Consider the following 16,482-nt stretch of genomic DNA (forward strand, 5'->3'; position numbering starts at 1 on the left):
TTGCTCCTCTATGCATTTCTTATCCATATTATAATAATGTAACACCTTCATGGATGATTCCTTCCCAGCTCTGTGGATGGATATCCTTTAACCACGTTTTCCAACTACAGCAGCTTTCAAGAACTGGCTGTTTTATTTCCATAAGGCAATTAACACCTCTGCTTTCTCTGCTTGGTCAACTATATGCCTTATTTTCCTTAAACCTTCATGTTAGAAAGACTGTGCCGCTAAGCTTCCATCACACATTTGGAATGAATGTGGCTTTTCGGATAACTGGTACTTTGGGGATTTTGTAGCAACCTTTCTGGACTCAAGACCTGCAGAGCTCCTATTACTCCTCTGTGAGTTTTGTCTAGAAAATGTGCTTTGTCTTTATCAAGGTCATGTTTTTCTTTAGTAATGTGAGACTGCTTTATGATTAAGGCCAACCGGGAAACAAACTGATGCTTCTTCATGTAGTGTTTTCTTACACCACTCCTCGTTTGATACATTTTCCCACAACATTGAATCAGGCACCTGCAAAAGAGAATGCATTAGGATCAAAATGAAGACAAACCAACATAAATCGCTCTTCAATCCAGAAAACTTGTTTTTCAACATGTTCAGTTTCAAACATGCAAGGAAAGACAGACTGAACTACCCCCTTCTGTTTTATAGGAACTCTTTTCCCTTAGGGCTCCCTACCAATTCTCACCACCGCTTTCTTACTCTAAACAGCATGTCCAATTTGAACTTCTAATTTAGCACAGCATTGTGATTTAATTGTCTAACTTCTAGCATACTACAACTGCTTAGAAGTCGTGTCTGTCTGATCTATTCCATCAGGCTGCCTGTTTTCAAAGACCATTTTCTGGTTGGTATTTACCTCCAAACAAACCAACCCACAAGGACTCTAAGACTTACTTTCATCATCTGAATCGAATCCAAAGAGCGTCTGACACTTCTTTTGTGCAAGGTGAGCCTCAAGTGCTTCTGAATTACAGTAGATGGTCAAGCAGTTGCCACATCTAAATCTTTCTGTTGATTCGCTACAAAATGTATCTTGTTCAGAATGAGCATCTACTTTATCAGTCAAAAATTTTCTACGTTTTGGCATGCTAATGTATCGTTCATCAAGATAACTCGGAGGCAACGGTCTAACATACGGTTTTGTTAAGATGACACCATATGAAGTATTCTCTGTTGTCTGGTTTGGTTTAGAAGGTACTTGCAAGGGAGCGGGGTTATTTTGTGGTGTATCATGACAATTCTGTAAAACTGGTAACGCTGACCCATTTTCTGTCCTTGTTTCACCTGCCACTCTGTCCAAAGGTATTTCTGATGACTTTGATGATGTCTGATCTAGGTCATTGTGCCCATTGACTAGCTGGTCGCCAACAACATTACAGTTTTCAGAATCTGGCTGTAACACAGGTGTCTTTTGGTCTATCAAACTTAAAACTGTAGCGATACCCTCAGACGAACTTTCATTTCCATTGTGAATTACATTATTTGCTTTCTTCTCAACACTTTGAATATATGTCTTTGGTTCTGTAGAATCCTTCCTTGACTTCCACGTTGGAATTGGTAAATCTACAGTTTCTTTTTCATTAACAGATTCATCGTCATCTTGGTAACTACAAAGTTCTGAAGGATCATCTGAAGAATCTTTTTCACTTGCATCTTCTGAACATTCTTGTGTTTTATTTAAATAATGCTGAGCCTCATGTTCATACAGCAAAGGGAGCTCTTCAAATAGCTCACAGCACTCTGCAAAATTGCATTGAGCTTTAAAAACGCTATGACTTTTTGTATGTTCTGCAAGCTCAGCTGACAGCTTAAATCTCTGATTACAATTAAAGTGTAAACAAAAGTAAACATTTGGATACACATGTCTCTTCAGGTGGTCTATAAAATGTTGGGAATCAGCAAATTTTCTCTGGCAGAACCGACATTTTCCTTTATTCCATTTCATTATATGCTGCTGCACCTTCAGATCAGTTGGATGAGCTTTTCTTGCATGTTTATTGAGGAATCTTATCTGTTTAAACACTCTAGCACAACCATTAGCAGGGCACTTAAAGCTTCCTTCCTCATCCATAGCATCAATGTCTTTTTGAGAGCAAAAAGCTCCATTCACTTTGTGCAGAATAGGTGACTCTTTACTGGAGCTCTCATCATCTTCAGGCAAACTTTCTGTACTTAAAGCATCAGTAACATTATTGAAACAGCTATCACTACTATTCTCAGTAGCATCATCCTGGTCACTTAGATGGTTTTCGACCGCATCAAATACCTGTTCTGCATTCTCCTCCTCCACTTGGACCACTTGGTCAGCACTTGGAGCTATTGCAGTCTCTGGTTCATTATCTTTGGAACCATCAGGATTCCCATTTTCAAGAGACACAGAAACATCAGAACATTCTAGCTCATTAAGAGCAGGGGCCTGCTGACCAGCCTCAAGAACTGCAGCAAGATGTTGCCTTTCTATCTTCCTGACGTGATTCCTTAAGTGCTTCAGCATAAGTCCTTTTTGCCTGAACTTTCTGGTGCAAAGTACACAGGAAAAACTGCCCTTTTTTTGGTGAGCTTGTGCATGTTTCACAATGTGACCACCAAGAAATTCCTTGTTGCATATCACACAGCGGTGCCTTGGTACAGTTTGATCTAACATTTTAGATGCCTCAAGAGCTTCATGGTTCTTTTTGGCGTTACCTTTGGACTGGGTTTCAGAGAGGTCTTCAGGGACAAGCTCCCCATTGCTTACATCTGTTGAACAGACACGTTCCTCGCTCAGAGCCCTATACTCTGTTATCTTCTCTGTATTTGCAGCAGAGTTTTCCAGTGTACCTTCACTCAAGCCAACGAAGGCTTTATCCCCCAATAACGCTAAACAATTCTGCTTGATCATCAAGAAATTCCAAAACTCAGGATCAAAAAACAAACCTTTTTTCAAAATTGGAAGCAATTCAAAACGTACACGGTTTTGAACAGAACTAGTGCACTCATTGTATTCTTCATCTGCACATTTATATAGATGTTCAACAGTGTAGTAAGATTCCAAGGTGCGCTCAAGAAAAAAGACTGACAGAGCACAAATTCTGAGGATCTCCAAGTCATTTGGCAGAAAATGAGCAATTGCTTTATAAATAAGACTTTTCATGTTGGGATCTTCTCGGAGGTCCAACTGTAGGGCACACCCACATATCTCAACACATATCTGAAGACCATCTTCACCAACCTGCAGAAAGGAAATTACAATGTATGTAAGTCTAGAGTATTCATAATCGTATTTTCCTTAGGGGGCTTACATAAATCTACAGCTTGAAAGTAAAATTAAAAAAAAAAATCAGACTCACAAAAAAAAAAAAGAACTAGTACAAACAATGCCCAAACATCATCAACATCCCGTGTATTTAAATCCATCTACTCGCAAAATAGTTAGGAGTTCAGAAAGCATCATGCCAGTAAACTTCACCTAAAGGCATGTACATTTTAAAATAAAGCTCAAACAAGACTATAAAATACAAAAATGCTCAAAAATAACATCTGGTTTGCACTGAAAGCTGTACAACTACTGTCAACAAGGTTTCAGAAACTTGTGCTATGTGCAGTTCTATAGTTAAAGACAATTAATTATTTGGGGATATAAAAGAAGACTGCAGCAAATCACATCTGATCTAGCAGTATCTTCCGTCTGCACCTTCATTACCTAGGCCATTTCACTCTATAATTGGAGTGTTACTCCATATTTTGTCCCTGTTCTAACTCATTTAACTTGCATTGCATAAAAATACAAGCTACAAAATATTGCCCTCAATTTTGAACAATGACTACCAGGGAAGCCACAACAACCCATGGCCAAGCATTCTAAAAGGCCTGACTTTTCACAATTGATAAACTATCCTTCCAATGAGCAGAATTCCTACTCCATACACTAGACTGGGCCCTGAACATGTAATTCGGAGGGATGATCAGAAAGATAATGCCCAACAGGTAGCAGATTAAAGAAAGAAGAGTTTCAGGAAGTTTAGAAATAATTAATACCTACCTATATTTAAATGTGTGTTAACAAATACATACAATGCTCCATATGTAGCGGGTTATTAAAAAATACAATCATTCAGATGTAAATACAAATAAAAGTTATTCATGTTACCACAAGTATTTAAAAATATATACTGAGATTAAAATCTTGAATAGCAGCAAATCATTGCATTTAGAACTGTCCAGCAGCACCCGTGACAAAATAATTTATAATTCACTTAGGGCATAGAATATGAAGGAGCTGTGTTCAGCCAGGTTAATGATAAAAAACCCATCTGTTTGGAAACAACTTGCACTCCTGCGTGCGAAGCATTGCATGTTACCCCTTTTGCAGATGTTTGTATGGGACAGTATAAGACTAACATCTGAAGCATGAAACACAGCACGCTTCTGAAGCAAAATTATGTCTTCTCCCATCTTAGTCTAGTTTTTCCTTTACATTACATTAAGCACTACTTCACATTTGATTAGAACTGGTGAAAGCACTCAGAACTTAACAAGGGTGAAAGGCAGATACAATGGCATTACACAAATCCCATTTCCTTAAGGAGCCAGGCTAAAAAAAAAAAACAACAAACCCAAAACAAGCAATGCATCTTTCAAATTTACTCCATGTATTTATTAATTTCCCCATTTATTTATAGAGGATGACATTCCTCAAACTTACTGCAGACAGAAAGAAATACTCAGAATTCAGTCAATAAAAAAACATTTCTTAAAAACGCACAACAGACCAAGGGCAGTCATAATATTGAAGCACATTCTGGAACTTGACAAAATTTTTAAGTCAATACTGTGTCCTTCCCTACCCCCTCTTAACTGTCCACAAGAAGTGGTCATTACACAACATAAACATCACTTCTTTTTACTTTAACTAGTTACAAAAAGAATAGGGGGTGGGGTAAAACAAACAAACAAAACTTACTTCATCCTTAATGACTTTCATGAAAGGGAAAATTACTCTGACATTTGTAGCAATTCTTAAAAGCTGGTAGCACTGGTCAACAAATACTTGTTTTGATGGGTTAGATTTAAGCTGCAGTTTACTCCAAATGAAGATCAGGTCCCTATAAGTACAGAACAAAATATTTTGATTAGATTGAGTTTTAGAGCTCTATCACTAGTCATGATGCATTACTAGGAACAACTATTTGCATATTCTGTAATTAAAATCATACTTGAGGTCATAATACCAATCTAATTAACACCACAAGTGTACACAACGTGCACAACGGAAAATGCAACTTAACTACTTTGTTAAAGCACTCAGGGTATCTCCTATCACTGAGCCAATTAAATATTCAACAAAATATTTATGCATTCAGCTTAGTATCAGGGAACTGCATAATAAAATCAGATGCTACAGCATCTAGCCCTTAACACCATGGGCAATAAACATCAGGCTGAACAGCAAGCTCTGTGTGCTCTTGGGATTAAGTTACTTTCAGTGCAAGGATGAGGAGTCCTTCAGGAAAAGAAGTGTCTGAATGTGGAAAACAGAGCATTGTAGAAAGCTAGCTTCTGGTATGGTCCACTGACAGGAAATACTGATGTTCTCCAGTCATGCATATTACAACATAATTTTCTTTTTTTGCTGCTGTCATCACCAGTCTTCCTAGCCAAAGCAGTTACATGAAAGTATTGAGCTCTACAGCTATTCATACATCTCTATGGTCTTCAGTCAAACAGCATTTCTGACTGATACAGGGAAACATAAGAATAGATTGCTACATGCTGCAGCAGGGTTCCTACACAGGTAACGTGTTTTAGTCTATAAAATATAGCTAATGGAAATTTACAGCCTGTAAGTTCTATGCACTTTAATTCAGAGACTCGGAAAGGCAATTGGACTTCACTTTTAGTTACAAGAAAATTTGCCAGCACAAAGATTTTACACAGGAATAAATCTAGTTAGGACTAGGCAGAAATCCCCCTATAACGTTACAATGAAAACAGGGGACCGATCGACTTTCATTTTCTGAAGGAAGACACTTTTTTATTCCACCAGCCTCCTCCCTCAGAAAACACAAACTCAGTTACTGACCAAATATTTGGCTGATCTTCCAGAGTCTCTAGTCTGTGCCAGATACAAATCAGGTAAACCTTTTGAGATTACGCTTGTCTAGCGAGGTCAGGGCCTGCATGAAGGAAAGCGACAGAACTGCCTATGACAAAGCATCAACTTCACTTTTAAATTTAGGAGAGCTCTACAATTCTGCTTGACATTTTAAGAGCTAGACAAGAGAGCCTGATTGTTTTCTTTTATTCAGGACCCAAGAAAATGGAAGTTGAAAGAAAGATCAAGCTTACACAGGGAAACTGTGAAAAAGGAGTTCTACAAGCAACTCCACCCACAAAAAATTAGTCTTACACGTTTTCTAAAGATACAAGCTCTTCACTTCTGCCTTTACCAGGCTGGAAATCTAAATTCTTGCAAGTCTTTGCAAACTTCACATACAACCTTGAAACTAACTAGTGTCTTCGTGCACCAAACCATTCCTAAAAATTCAGTAAACATCTCTACTTGAAGTACAAAACAAAGAACCGAACATTTTTACTGTTAAATGTTACAACAGTTAAATAATATAACTTATTCTCTGCTTTGTCTCACATCATTTCAGAGCATGCCATTTCAATACTAATCCCAGAGAATTTGAGAAAACTTAAGTTATTGTTCTGAGAGATTAGTGGTTAAAGTGGCTTGCCATGTGTTCAGACAAGTGTGATGGCTGGCATAAGGAAAGAGTTAAAAAAGGAATGGAGAAAACTGAAAGTAGAAGGAGCAGCTCCATTGGTGAAGAGCAAGCTGCTAAATCAGTTTAATCACCATCGGACTAGACCCTGATGTGAAATAGTATTTTAGTCTTATTCCTCCATGTAGACATGGAGGCTTCTCCTTCTCAAGCACATTTCTGACTTCGATAATCATTAAGGACTAAAGCATTCTTGAAGAGCTGACTGGACTCTATTTCAACCACTGAAACGCTTTGGATACCAACTTTAATGCTGAAATCAGCAGCAATTGAGATATTTCTGTGTCATTGGCCACAACACAGATGATAAACTTGAGATAATGTAGGCAGGAGTAGCCTTCTATTTGCTCCATTATTATGGCATAGTAGTATAGTACATAGTGACACTTACTTCTTGGATAGTAGCACTTAGTTCACACTGAGGTCTGTGCTTAAACTATTACAGCCGTGTGTTGGGGCAATTTAAATTGCTACTGTGAGATCACAGAACTCGGTACCTCTTTACCAGAGGCAACCAGGTATTCCAGCTGGTTAACTCCCCCACAAAATACCAAAACCACATTGTTGATGGAGGTACACAGTAAGAGAATGGTTAAGCCTGCCCTACCTTAACTAGATCTAAAACCTTTGCTATTGTTGATAAGTAGAAAGGCTATCTTTCCTTAGGTACAGATAGCACCCTGTACCAAAATGTTACCCAATTCACAAAAATTACCTACAGGTCAAAGACTGATTGAACACGTGAGAAAAATTCCTTGACTTACTGAATTTACTGCATAGGAAACACTCGAAAACAAGCAAAACAGCATTTAAAAATTGCCTGACAGAGAAGGCAAGCCATTCTGCTATGCCTGTTCCATGAAAATTTTGTCTGTCTGCCTGAAGAGACATCACTTTTTGATACTAGAAGGTCATTAATCACATCATTACAGACTGATCTCTTACCAATATCCTGTACACAAATACTTCTAGTAAGACCAAGCACAGCTTGATTTGTGATTAATTTGTAAGTGGGCTTTCACTTCAGAAAAATAATTCAAATAATCTGAATCTAGAATTTATTCTTAATGTCAATGAAAATAAGTACAAGTTTTGTGACAGAGCTTCTTAAAGTCCATCTTCCTCTGAGATAATATGAGAGCTAATGATTTCAATGTGAAGATTTCATATAAGCTGCTTCACACCAAACACCAGCAAATATCTGCTATTTACAGCTCTCTAACCTATTCTGATATCTTATCTTTGCTAGTAGTGTTCGCTGCTAGATCCCTGCTAGATCTGCAAGGTCCTCAATTCCAGACAACGCAAGATGGTTTACCCTGTGCTGAACATATTAAAATCTTCGCTAGGGAAAATTACATGATGTGGGTTAATTTAACCTGGCCCCTCTTTCTTCAAAATGTGCAGTACAGTCAGGCCTTCACAAGCTTTGTTCCAGTTTACATTATCTATTAAACATTATGCAGATTTCTCTTGTTGGGTATGCAATTATTAAGGCTCAGCATCTGTAAAGAAGGAAACAGCTATTCTAGCTGCACAGATGTAACTGCTCTGAACTCTTTCAAAGATCCTCAAGTTCTATATTCTGAACAGAAAATTAAAATACTAAGATAATGGCTTCCTCAATAAATAGATATCAAACAGTACTTCAGCCTCTTCTATAATTTCATTTTTGACTTTCACTTTGCAAGAATATAAGGACAGACATCTTCTTTTGAACAGCAATTTTCAAAATGGTTAATGAAGACTTAACGATCAACTGGGTAAGAGCAAGGTTAACATGTTACTATAGCAAAAAGTATAAAAAGTAGGTTTAACTCCAATATTCAAAATGCATTTCTTAAAAGACTGAATCCCCGAAACAGAAAGCACTAACCATGTAACTAATATGTGTAGGTTACATCTGCAAATTTCCTGATAAGTAAGAAGTCAGGAGATCCAGCATTTGGGCAGGAATCAGCAAAGTTGGATTCCATTCCATTCTTGGTCACTGGGCTCACACAAACTACGGATCTTTTTCATTGCATTTTTTCATCTGTCCTATGGGGACAGTCATGCCCACCTCTCTCTGGACAGACTGAATGAAGACTGCCACTAGCCATTGCCGATACATTGTATTACAAATGTATGTCAATCATAATTCAAAAGGTTTTTATTCAACACAATCAATTACTCATCCAACAGTTAAGGAAAAATTTTATTAATAAACCAAGCATTATCATGTCTGACCCTCATTACTTCCTCAAGGAAAAAATAGGAGACATCGTACTTTTCAATTCCCTGAAATCTGGTAACAGGGAAATCCTAGATAGATACCAAAATCCATATTAAAATCAGTTATGCAGTTTAATAATTTAATCTCTATTGATAAAAAAATCAAATCCTTGCTAAGCCTTTTTGCTTCAAGTACATAAACAAATTAAGCATAGTTTATCAAGGAATGAAGATGTTACTTTAGGTACAGAAATTATACAGGCTAAACAGAAGGATTATCTTCCTTAGCCATCTTTCAGTCCTCAGAATGACGACATTTGTTTTGACAACTCTTTAGAAAATGCTTCTTAGCCATAAAAACGTCCAACTATCGAGCTGATTCAGTATGTTTAAAGACATTCTTAAATGTTTTCTAGGGGACTTCCATTTATGTTATGGCTCTGTTCATGAAGTAAAAGTTTGCATAATTCATAGCACATTTTCAGAACCATATATTCTATTTTTAGACATATTGGTGACATACTACAGTTTGGTTATTATAAGCAGTGTCATTTAACTAGCAGAACAGCAAAATACCTGCATTGCCAGAGAGTCTACAGACTGCATATTGTTAGACATCACTAATAATAAATGCCGTATTTATAGGTATTTACAGCTTAAGGTATGTAAAAGCTCACCCTTCTGTCACTTTGAAACAGTTAGCAAGTGTTATGTACTATGTAGGCTACCATTGTACACGATTGTGTGTAAAAAGGCAACATAACAGATGTACTAGGAACGTTTAAAAATCACGTTAGAATGGTTTTGTCTGGTATTTTAAACTTGAGCTACATCTCAAAGTTAGATGAGTGTCATTTTGGCAATAAGCATTTATTATCTGCTAAGCTGCTTCACCAGAAATAAAGTATTTACCATATACAATACATGTCCCCATTTTGAAGCTGTGGGACTAGGAACGATTCACATAGCTGTAAGGCTAAGGTAGTCTTCCCTTCTTTTTCAGTGTTGCAGATGATCTCAATTCCACTCTTGCAATCAGTCCTCAACAAGTGCTATACAATTAAAATAAAATCAATTTAGATAAATTTGCTAACATGAAATAAAATCCTATCAGATCTTACTATATTAAAGAAGCTACTGAAAACTCAGGAATTGCTATCAACACAGGATTTCTTTGGAATAGCTTTCGTGTAGGTCTGTAAATAGAGATTTTGTAGATATTAAGAAATACGAAGGAGCTCTGAAAGTAATGACAATCAGAATAATTGTCTGAGAAATTAAAAGACTACACAAAAGCACTTTTTTGCACAACGGTAGTTTGTTCTTAAAACAAGGTTAAGAAAAGCATTGTTATCTAGTAAGTGTTATCAGTGGTAAAAGCAGGGCCACATTCAGCTAGAGTGTCATTTTACATACCGGAGCATCATTAAAAAAAACTTTAAGGCTAACAAAACTATATAATGTACAAAACACTGGACTGACATCAATTAGGCTCAAGTGCTTTTGCTAAAATAATAGTCAATAGTAAAACAGTCAATACACTGAAGTTACCAAATATTAATGACTCAAGTTATTTAGGGAATAGATCTACAAGTAAACTTGACCAAAATATTGCATTTAGGTCAGTAAGATTTGTAGGTGTTTAACATTTAAGTTTTCAAAGCTTAAGCCAGCACTAAGTTAAGCAACACTGGTGTAGTTGCCTGATTTTACGACATTTGATTCTACAGAATCAGAGTTCCATATGCTCCTCTTGACAACCTGTATACAGCAAGTACTTCATTAAAAAAAATGTATACTGACAAACAATACCTCCTGGAATAGCTGATCTTCTAATGGTGACATATAAAGACAGGTGAAAAGAGCTTGATGGAAATACAGATCTTTACTGATATCTGGATGATTTATGCAAGATTTGATAAGAGCCATTGCCTCAGGGATGCGTTCACAGGCAATAAGGTATCTGGCACGTAGTTCAAAGAACAGTGGATTTTCAGAGCTTAAATATTTGTTAACTGTACAGAAAAGAAAGATTTAAAGGCAATTAGAATATGAAGTCCAAACAACAAATATATTTAAATGTAATGTTGTTTTTAATAGCGCAATGTCAACAAACAATATAAAAAGGCTCCGCTAAAGAAGCTATCACATACCAAGTTAAATACCAATCAAGAACCTGTCCTTCTGCTTAGAAACAGAAATTGTTACTTTTCTTACACCAGTAATCTAATTCAGTATCTTGTTTCTAACAGATCAACACAAGGTGCTGCAAAGGATTAGTAACATATACACTATATAGAAGCAGATACGAACATTTTCAAGAAAGAAAATTCCATCCTCTCTCAGCACTAGAATCTGGGTCACTGTCAGAAGTATAGGCTCGGCATCACTTCCAATGCCATAATAATAAATATTAAAAACAACTCAGGATACTTATTACCCACGGAAACGGAAGAGCTCGGAGTGGTGAAAACGGCAACTACAATTCATATGCTGTTGCTTTAAGTAGCTTTGAACACCTTGATTTTGTTTGGAGAAGTGGAAAATATACTTTTTCTTCCTCTAAAAGTTCTACTGAGCACAATTCTAAATCCCTAAATATCTTTAAATTCTAGGCCCCGATTTCTGGAAATCTGTTTTTCAAATCTAAAAGCTAATCTTAAGGCTAACATTTGAATAAACTGTTTCAACTGAGATACTCAAAATACTTAACAAGTAATTGGAAAATCATGAAGTACACAGAAGACATGTTTAGATCTCTATTATAAAAGATCACACAGTTTCTAGTATCTCTTAAGACTGGAAATTAAAATATCACTCAAGGGTACAAAATGCAATAATGCTGCTTTTATTTTGAGAATTGTTTGCACCTTGTCAGGTGAATGCACAGGCTGAGGTGTTAATAGGGTGTTAACATTTATGTAATGTATTAGACAATATGACCTGATTTTCCTCTTACATTCTCAACAGTTACCTTAAGAGAAAGAGTTAAAACCCCACAATTTCTAGTGCATACCCTGTAGTTCTGTACAGTGTTTCATATGTAAAAAAAAAAAAAAAAAGAAAAAACGAAAAGAGATTGTCAATTTAAAGTCAATGAATGCTAGAAGTAAGCATGGGAAGTTTATACCTTAGAAGGAACCTGTATTAAGAAAGTTACAAGCAACTTAAAGTGACACTTAAAATAATTAAAAAAATAGAAGTGGTTACTGAAAAGCACCATCTGAACAGCTAAGAGAAAATTTTTTCCCAAAATAAAAAGATTACTCGTCTAACAAGCTTTCACAAACTTTTTTTTTTTAAAGGACAGCCGGTTTTATAGACATTCCTTATGCTCAGAAACAGGATTTCTCCATCATCTTTATTTTTACACAAGCTAATGGTATTCTATGCTAATGAACATTTAAGGAATTATTCAAGGTGATATAAGGTTTTAGACGAGATTTGTTAATAGATGTACCGTAAGGTCCACCATTACAGAAGATCTCATTCCCACTATCCCTTAGTGCTTCTGGGTACAAACTTAGTAAAGAAGACTGAAAGAAAAGCCAGTGTCTAACAGTGGTCATCAATTGCAGGAAAAAGTGATCAGACAGAACAATCCGTAAAGCCAAGTAAAGGCCTCTCCGTTTTTGAATTAACATACTTACGATAATAAACCCAATCATCAGTTTCATATGCAAACATTACCGAGCAGATTACGGACTATTCACGTGGAAAAATTAGGCCAGAAACACTTGGCTTTTGTTATGCGCTAATGTTAAGAAAATGCTGCACGTGTAACAACTGGCCATAACATCATTTTCTCTCAAACGAGGGAAGACTGAGTCCACAACACAGGTTAAACTTGTTAATACTTGTTGTATCATTCCTACTGTCTGTGTGGGGAACTCTTAGGTCAGTATGCCCCTCTAGTCCATAAAAGAGCGCCCCACTTCTGACAGCATGAGCTCCCAGGGCCACGGCTCTCCTCCACTCTCCAACACGGTTTTTAACCCGACTGTTCCAGCTACACCACTGGCAGGACTGTGCTCCCTCCCTGTAGCTGAATGCCCTCTTTCCCCAAGGCAGCATTTACAGCTCTTCTAAACCCCCCCCCCAAGCAAAAGACAACTGCTAACTACAGTAGCATCTAGCCAAGTCTACGATACAGTAAAAACGGCTTGGGGAAAACAACATCTACTCTTGTCCAGGCAGCGTGGGTACTGCTTTCCTTTAGAGCGATAGATGCCGACCATCAGCTTAGAAACTAATTAATTGCTTACATCTCAGCCTGCCTCTGTCTACAATACTCGTCTACAGTAGGCTGCCTTATTCTCCCTCATCTACTGGAAGTTTATTGCTCCTATGTTTCAACCCTGCTATTTTTCTTTAAACCCAAAGACTGCCTTCCTTTCCAGCCACCTCAAAATAGACTGCAACATCTCAAAGAATACTACAGTTCATGTAAAGACAGAGTGAGGTTTGTCTTCGTCTCAGCTCCCCCATGTAATTAATGAATCCAAGACAGGATTATGTAGTTCACACAATACATATTTATCAAACGGACTTTTGCAAGTAATGGTTGGTGATTCAGCAATAATAGATTGGTTTACTCATTTAAAACAGTGATCCCTGAGGGAATTATATGGCCAAGTTTCAAAATATACACCAAACGCTGCCAGTCTATAAAGCAGCACAGAACGTTTGCTTTGTGTAAGACTTCCTAAGAATCAGAATTTAGGGGAAGCGAGACAAGAAAGAAAAAACTTCCAGAAGATATTATCCAACATAAAATGTTTGTCATCATAGATGAGATATGTCAAGGGGGTGTTTGGGGATATCAGAAGATAAAAGGAGGAAGAATACGTCAGCATAGGGAAGGAGGTGTTGCCTGCAACAAAAGGAAACAAAATGATCATCTAATGACAACAGGCAGTCTCATTCCTATTCTGCCAGTAAGTAAAAATCCTCAAACTGTTACCCATTACATAAGGGCTTCATAACGATCAAGGGCATCACAAAGGCAAAGGGCTAAACTAATTCTTTGCTGGAGAGATGACTGAGACCTAACTTCAGATCATAACCACCAAAACTTCCAGAGCTTGTCATGGAATGTAGAAGAAAACAAGGATAATCTTTGTTTTCATTTTGTTTCTGTAGGTTTTTGACTAGAAGTTTATAGGATATATAATAAAAATCATGGGTAAACTACGTTGCTCAACTGCTTGCTCCCCAAGAGAGACAAAACAACAAAGACTACCCACTTAAATCACGTTCATTTGCTATTAAAACACTTTCCCTGGTTAAGGAGGTAGCTCACTGAGCTGCTCTGACTTTATAGTCCTCTTCCTCTCTCTACAGAATGAGCACACTGTTGTAAACATAGTAATGTATTTGAATCATGCATTACACCATAGTAACTAGAGAAGAACTAGGATTTTCTGACACTATCAAATAGAAACAACTTTAAAGAGGTCCTCTGTGAGCATTGCTAGCAAACATGTTGCATAAGATGTCAGTAAAGCCTTTACTGTAGATTGCTTATTTTCCCCTTATGAACTTTCATTAACATTCTGGTAACATTTGTTTCCACGTACTGTTAAAAATGCTGGTTTACTTTGCAGCCTGAACAGAAATCTTTCTCCTGCTCCCAACTCTGGGAATTACATACACGTAAACAGAAAGGAGCTATCAGGCGTAGTCACAGGCCTCATTCTAAACAGAACCAAGAAAAGCCAGAAGCCTGAGTATTTACAATTTTAAAAGAAAAATTAAGTTAGTCAGAAATACACATCAGGTCCTCCCAGATCATATTACTTCAGTAGCCTAACTAAAGTCACTTTCCATGCTCTTTCAGGGGCTGAACACCTGGATTCAGCAACTTCATTTTATAAGTAACTGCTCAATAGCCTCTTGTACGCGAATAATCTGATCTCTACACTATAAAAGCAGACTTAAACTACTAGCAAAGACATTTAGTTTTCTTTCAAATAAAAAAAGGGACCGGTACATTTTACTACAGAAAAGTGGTTAAATTGTGTGCAACGCCAGCTGACACCACGTGACCTTAATATCAAAAAAGCATAATTTAACACATTTTTCACATACCTAATTCCTGTGACACAGGCTTTGCTTTAAGAATTGCTTGTAATACCGGATCCTCCCATGGTCCACCATCTCGGATGATGCGAGTCACTAGTTCCAGGTTCATATTTCTGTATCTATTTAGAAGGTTCTGACATTCCTATACGTAAAAAGAAGAACAATTAGAAAGAAAAAAAATGTTACCTCAAAACAAAGTTAGGCCATCCAAAAGATATGAAACAAGAAAACCCATGCATGTTTAAGTATTTCCTCAGTCAACAATTCAAGCCACAAAATCTTTTATTGACCAGGCCTACATAAAGCCCTAAAGCAACAACTTATATTTTCTAAAACCAGTAATACAGAACTGTGGAAGCCAGAATGCTCACATCTTCTACAGACACGCAGTAAAAACACCTTTCCTTGTGTTACAGATATTACTGGCATACGCTCTGAGAGAAGTCTTCACCTCATGCTAGTGTACACAGATTTAGACATGTCGATGCTGGATTTGTGATCCAGTGATGGTGTCTGAATTCTACAAGGGAAAAACTGAATTACGCCATGCGAGTCACCACCCCTCAAGCAACCATTTTTCTTCAAATCTCTACATAACAGAAATGATGCTTGCCTAAAATAATCTGGAAAGTTTTAGCCACCCATGATTTTCATATATGTCAAGTTCCCTCCTCTCCCCGTATTATTTGCTGGTAAATGTCAACATTAATGGTAATCGACAGTGGAGTTTTAATCATAAGAAAAAGTTATCTAATTTTGAAACAGTAAGATGTAGCTGAAGAATGGCTTCTATGCATATACAATTAACTTCTTAACAGATGCTTTTTTGCTGTAAATTCTTTTAGTTTCAACTCGATTTTTTTCTTTTATATTCAGGTTAATGTTTGATGGTAAAAATGGTTAAATAACTGAAACAATGGTTTTCACTACCAGTTTGATTACACAACTGATTCAGAAATTCTTTATCTAGAAAATTATGTAAAGACATTTTAATGCATTCATTATTTAAGTCAAGGCAACTGAGAATTGTGATACAACAGCACAGAAAAGAAAGTATTATACATCACACTTTTTCCTAAATTCTTTCTTGTTCATAGTCTGTTTTTGAAAAGCACTTATTGCAGGACTGCCAAAATGTCCCACTACTCTGATGCATGAGACCCTACTCAATCCCAAGGCTGCTAAGCCACTCCTTGACCCCATTCTTCTACCAATTCTAATCAAGCATGTAATTCCTGATGGTTTGATAATTAAGGTACGTAGTGCCAACACATTAATTTGTAGCAGCAGCAACAAACAGGTATCAACATAAAAAAATAACAAAGGGATAGCTGTTTTTCAAACTGCAGTTCCATGATCAGTATCAACAGAAGAAACAATCCTGATTTTCATCCTTTTTTTCCCT

The 16,482-nt window shown here is 36.9% G+C and overlaps 1 protein-coding gene across 1 annotated transcript in view; it reads right to left on the reverse strand.

Moving 5' to 3' along the window:
- Nucleotides 1-381: 381 nt before the first annotated feature.
- ZNF654 (zinc finger protein 654) overlaps nt 382-16,482 on the reverse strand; it is a 23,171-nt gene continuing 7,070 nt past the window's right edge. The window contains exons 4-9 of the mRNA XM_009704223.1: nt 15,084-15,219; nt 10,806-11,008; nt 9,906-10,045; nt 4,952-5,093; nt 904-3,220; nt 382-516 (exon numbers count right to left, since the gene is read on the reverse strand). Coding sequence (XP_009702525.1) covers nt 509-516; nt 904-3,220; nt 4,952-5,093; nt 9,906-10,045; nt 10,806-11,008; nt 15,084-15,219 — 2,946 coding nt within the window. The 3' untranslated portion in view covers nt 382-508. The remainder of the gene's footprint in view (nt 517-903; nt 3,221-4,951; nt 5,094-9,905; nt 10,046-10,805; nt 11,009-15,083; nt 15,220-16,482) is intronic.

Source organism: Cariama cristata, unplaced genomic scaffold (assembly GCF_000690535.1).
Source record: "Cariama cristata isolate BGI_N322 unplaced genomic scaffold, ASM69053v1 scaffold3507, whole genome shotgun sequence".
Taxonomy (NCBI): Eukaryota; Metazoa; Chordata; class Aves; order Cariamiformes; family Cariamidae; genus Cariama; species Cariama cristata.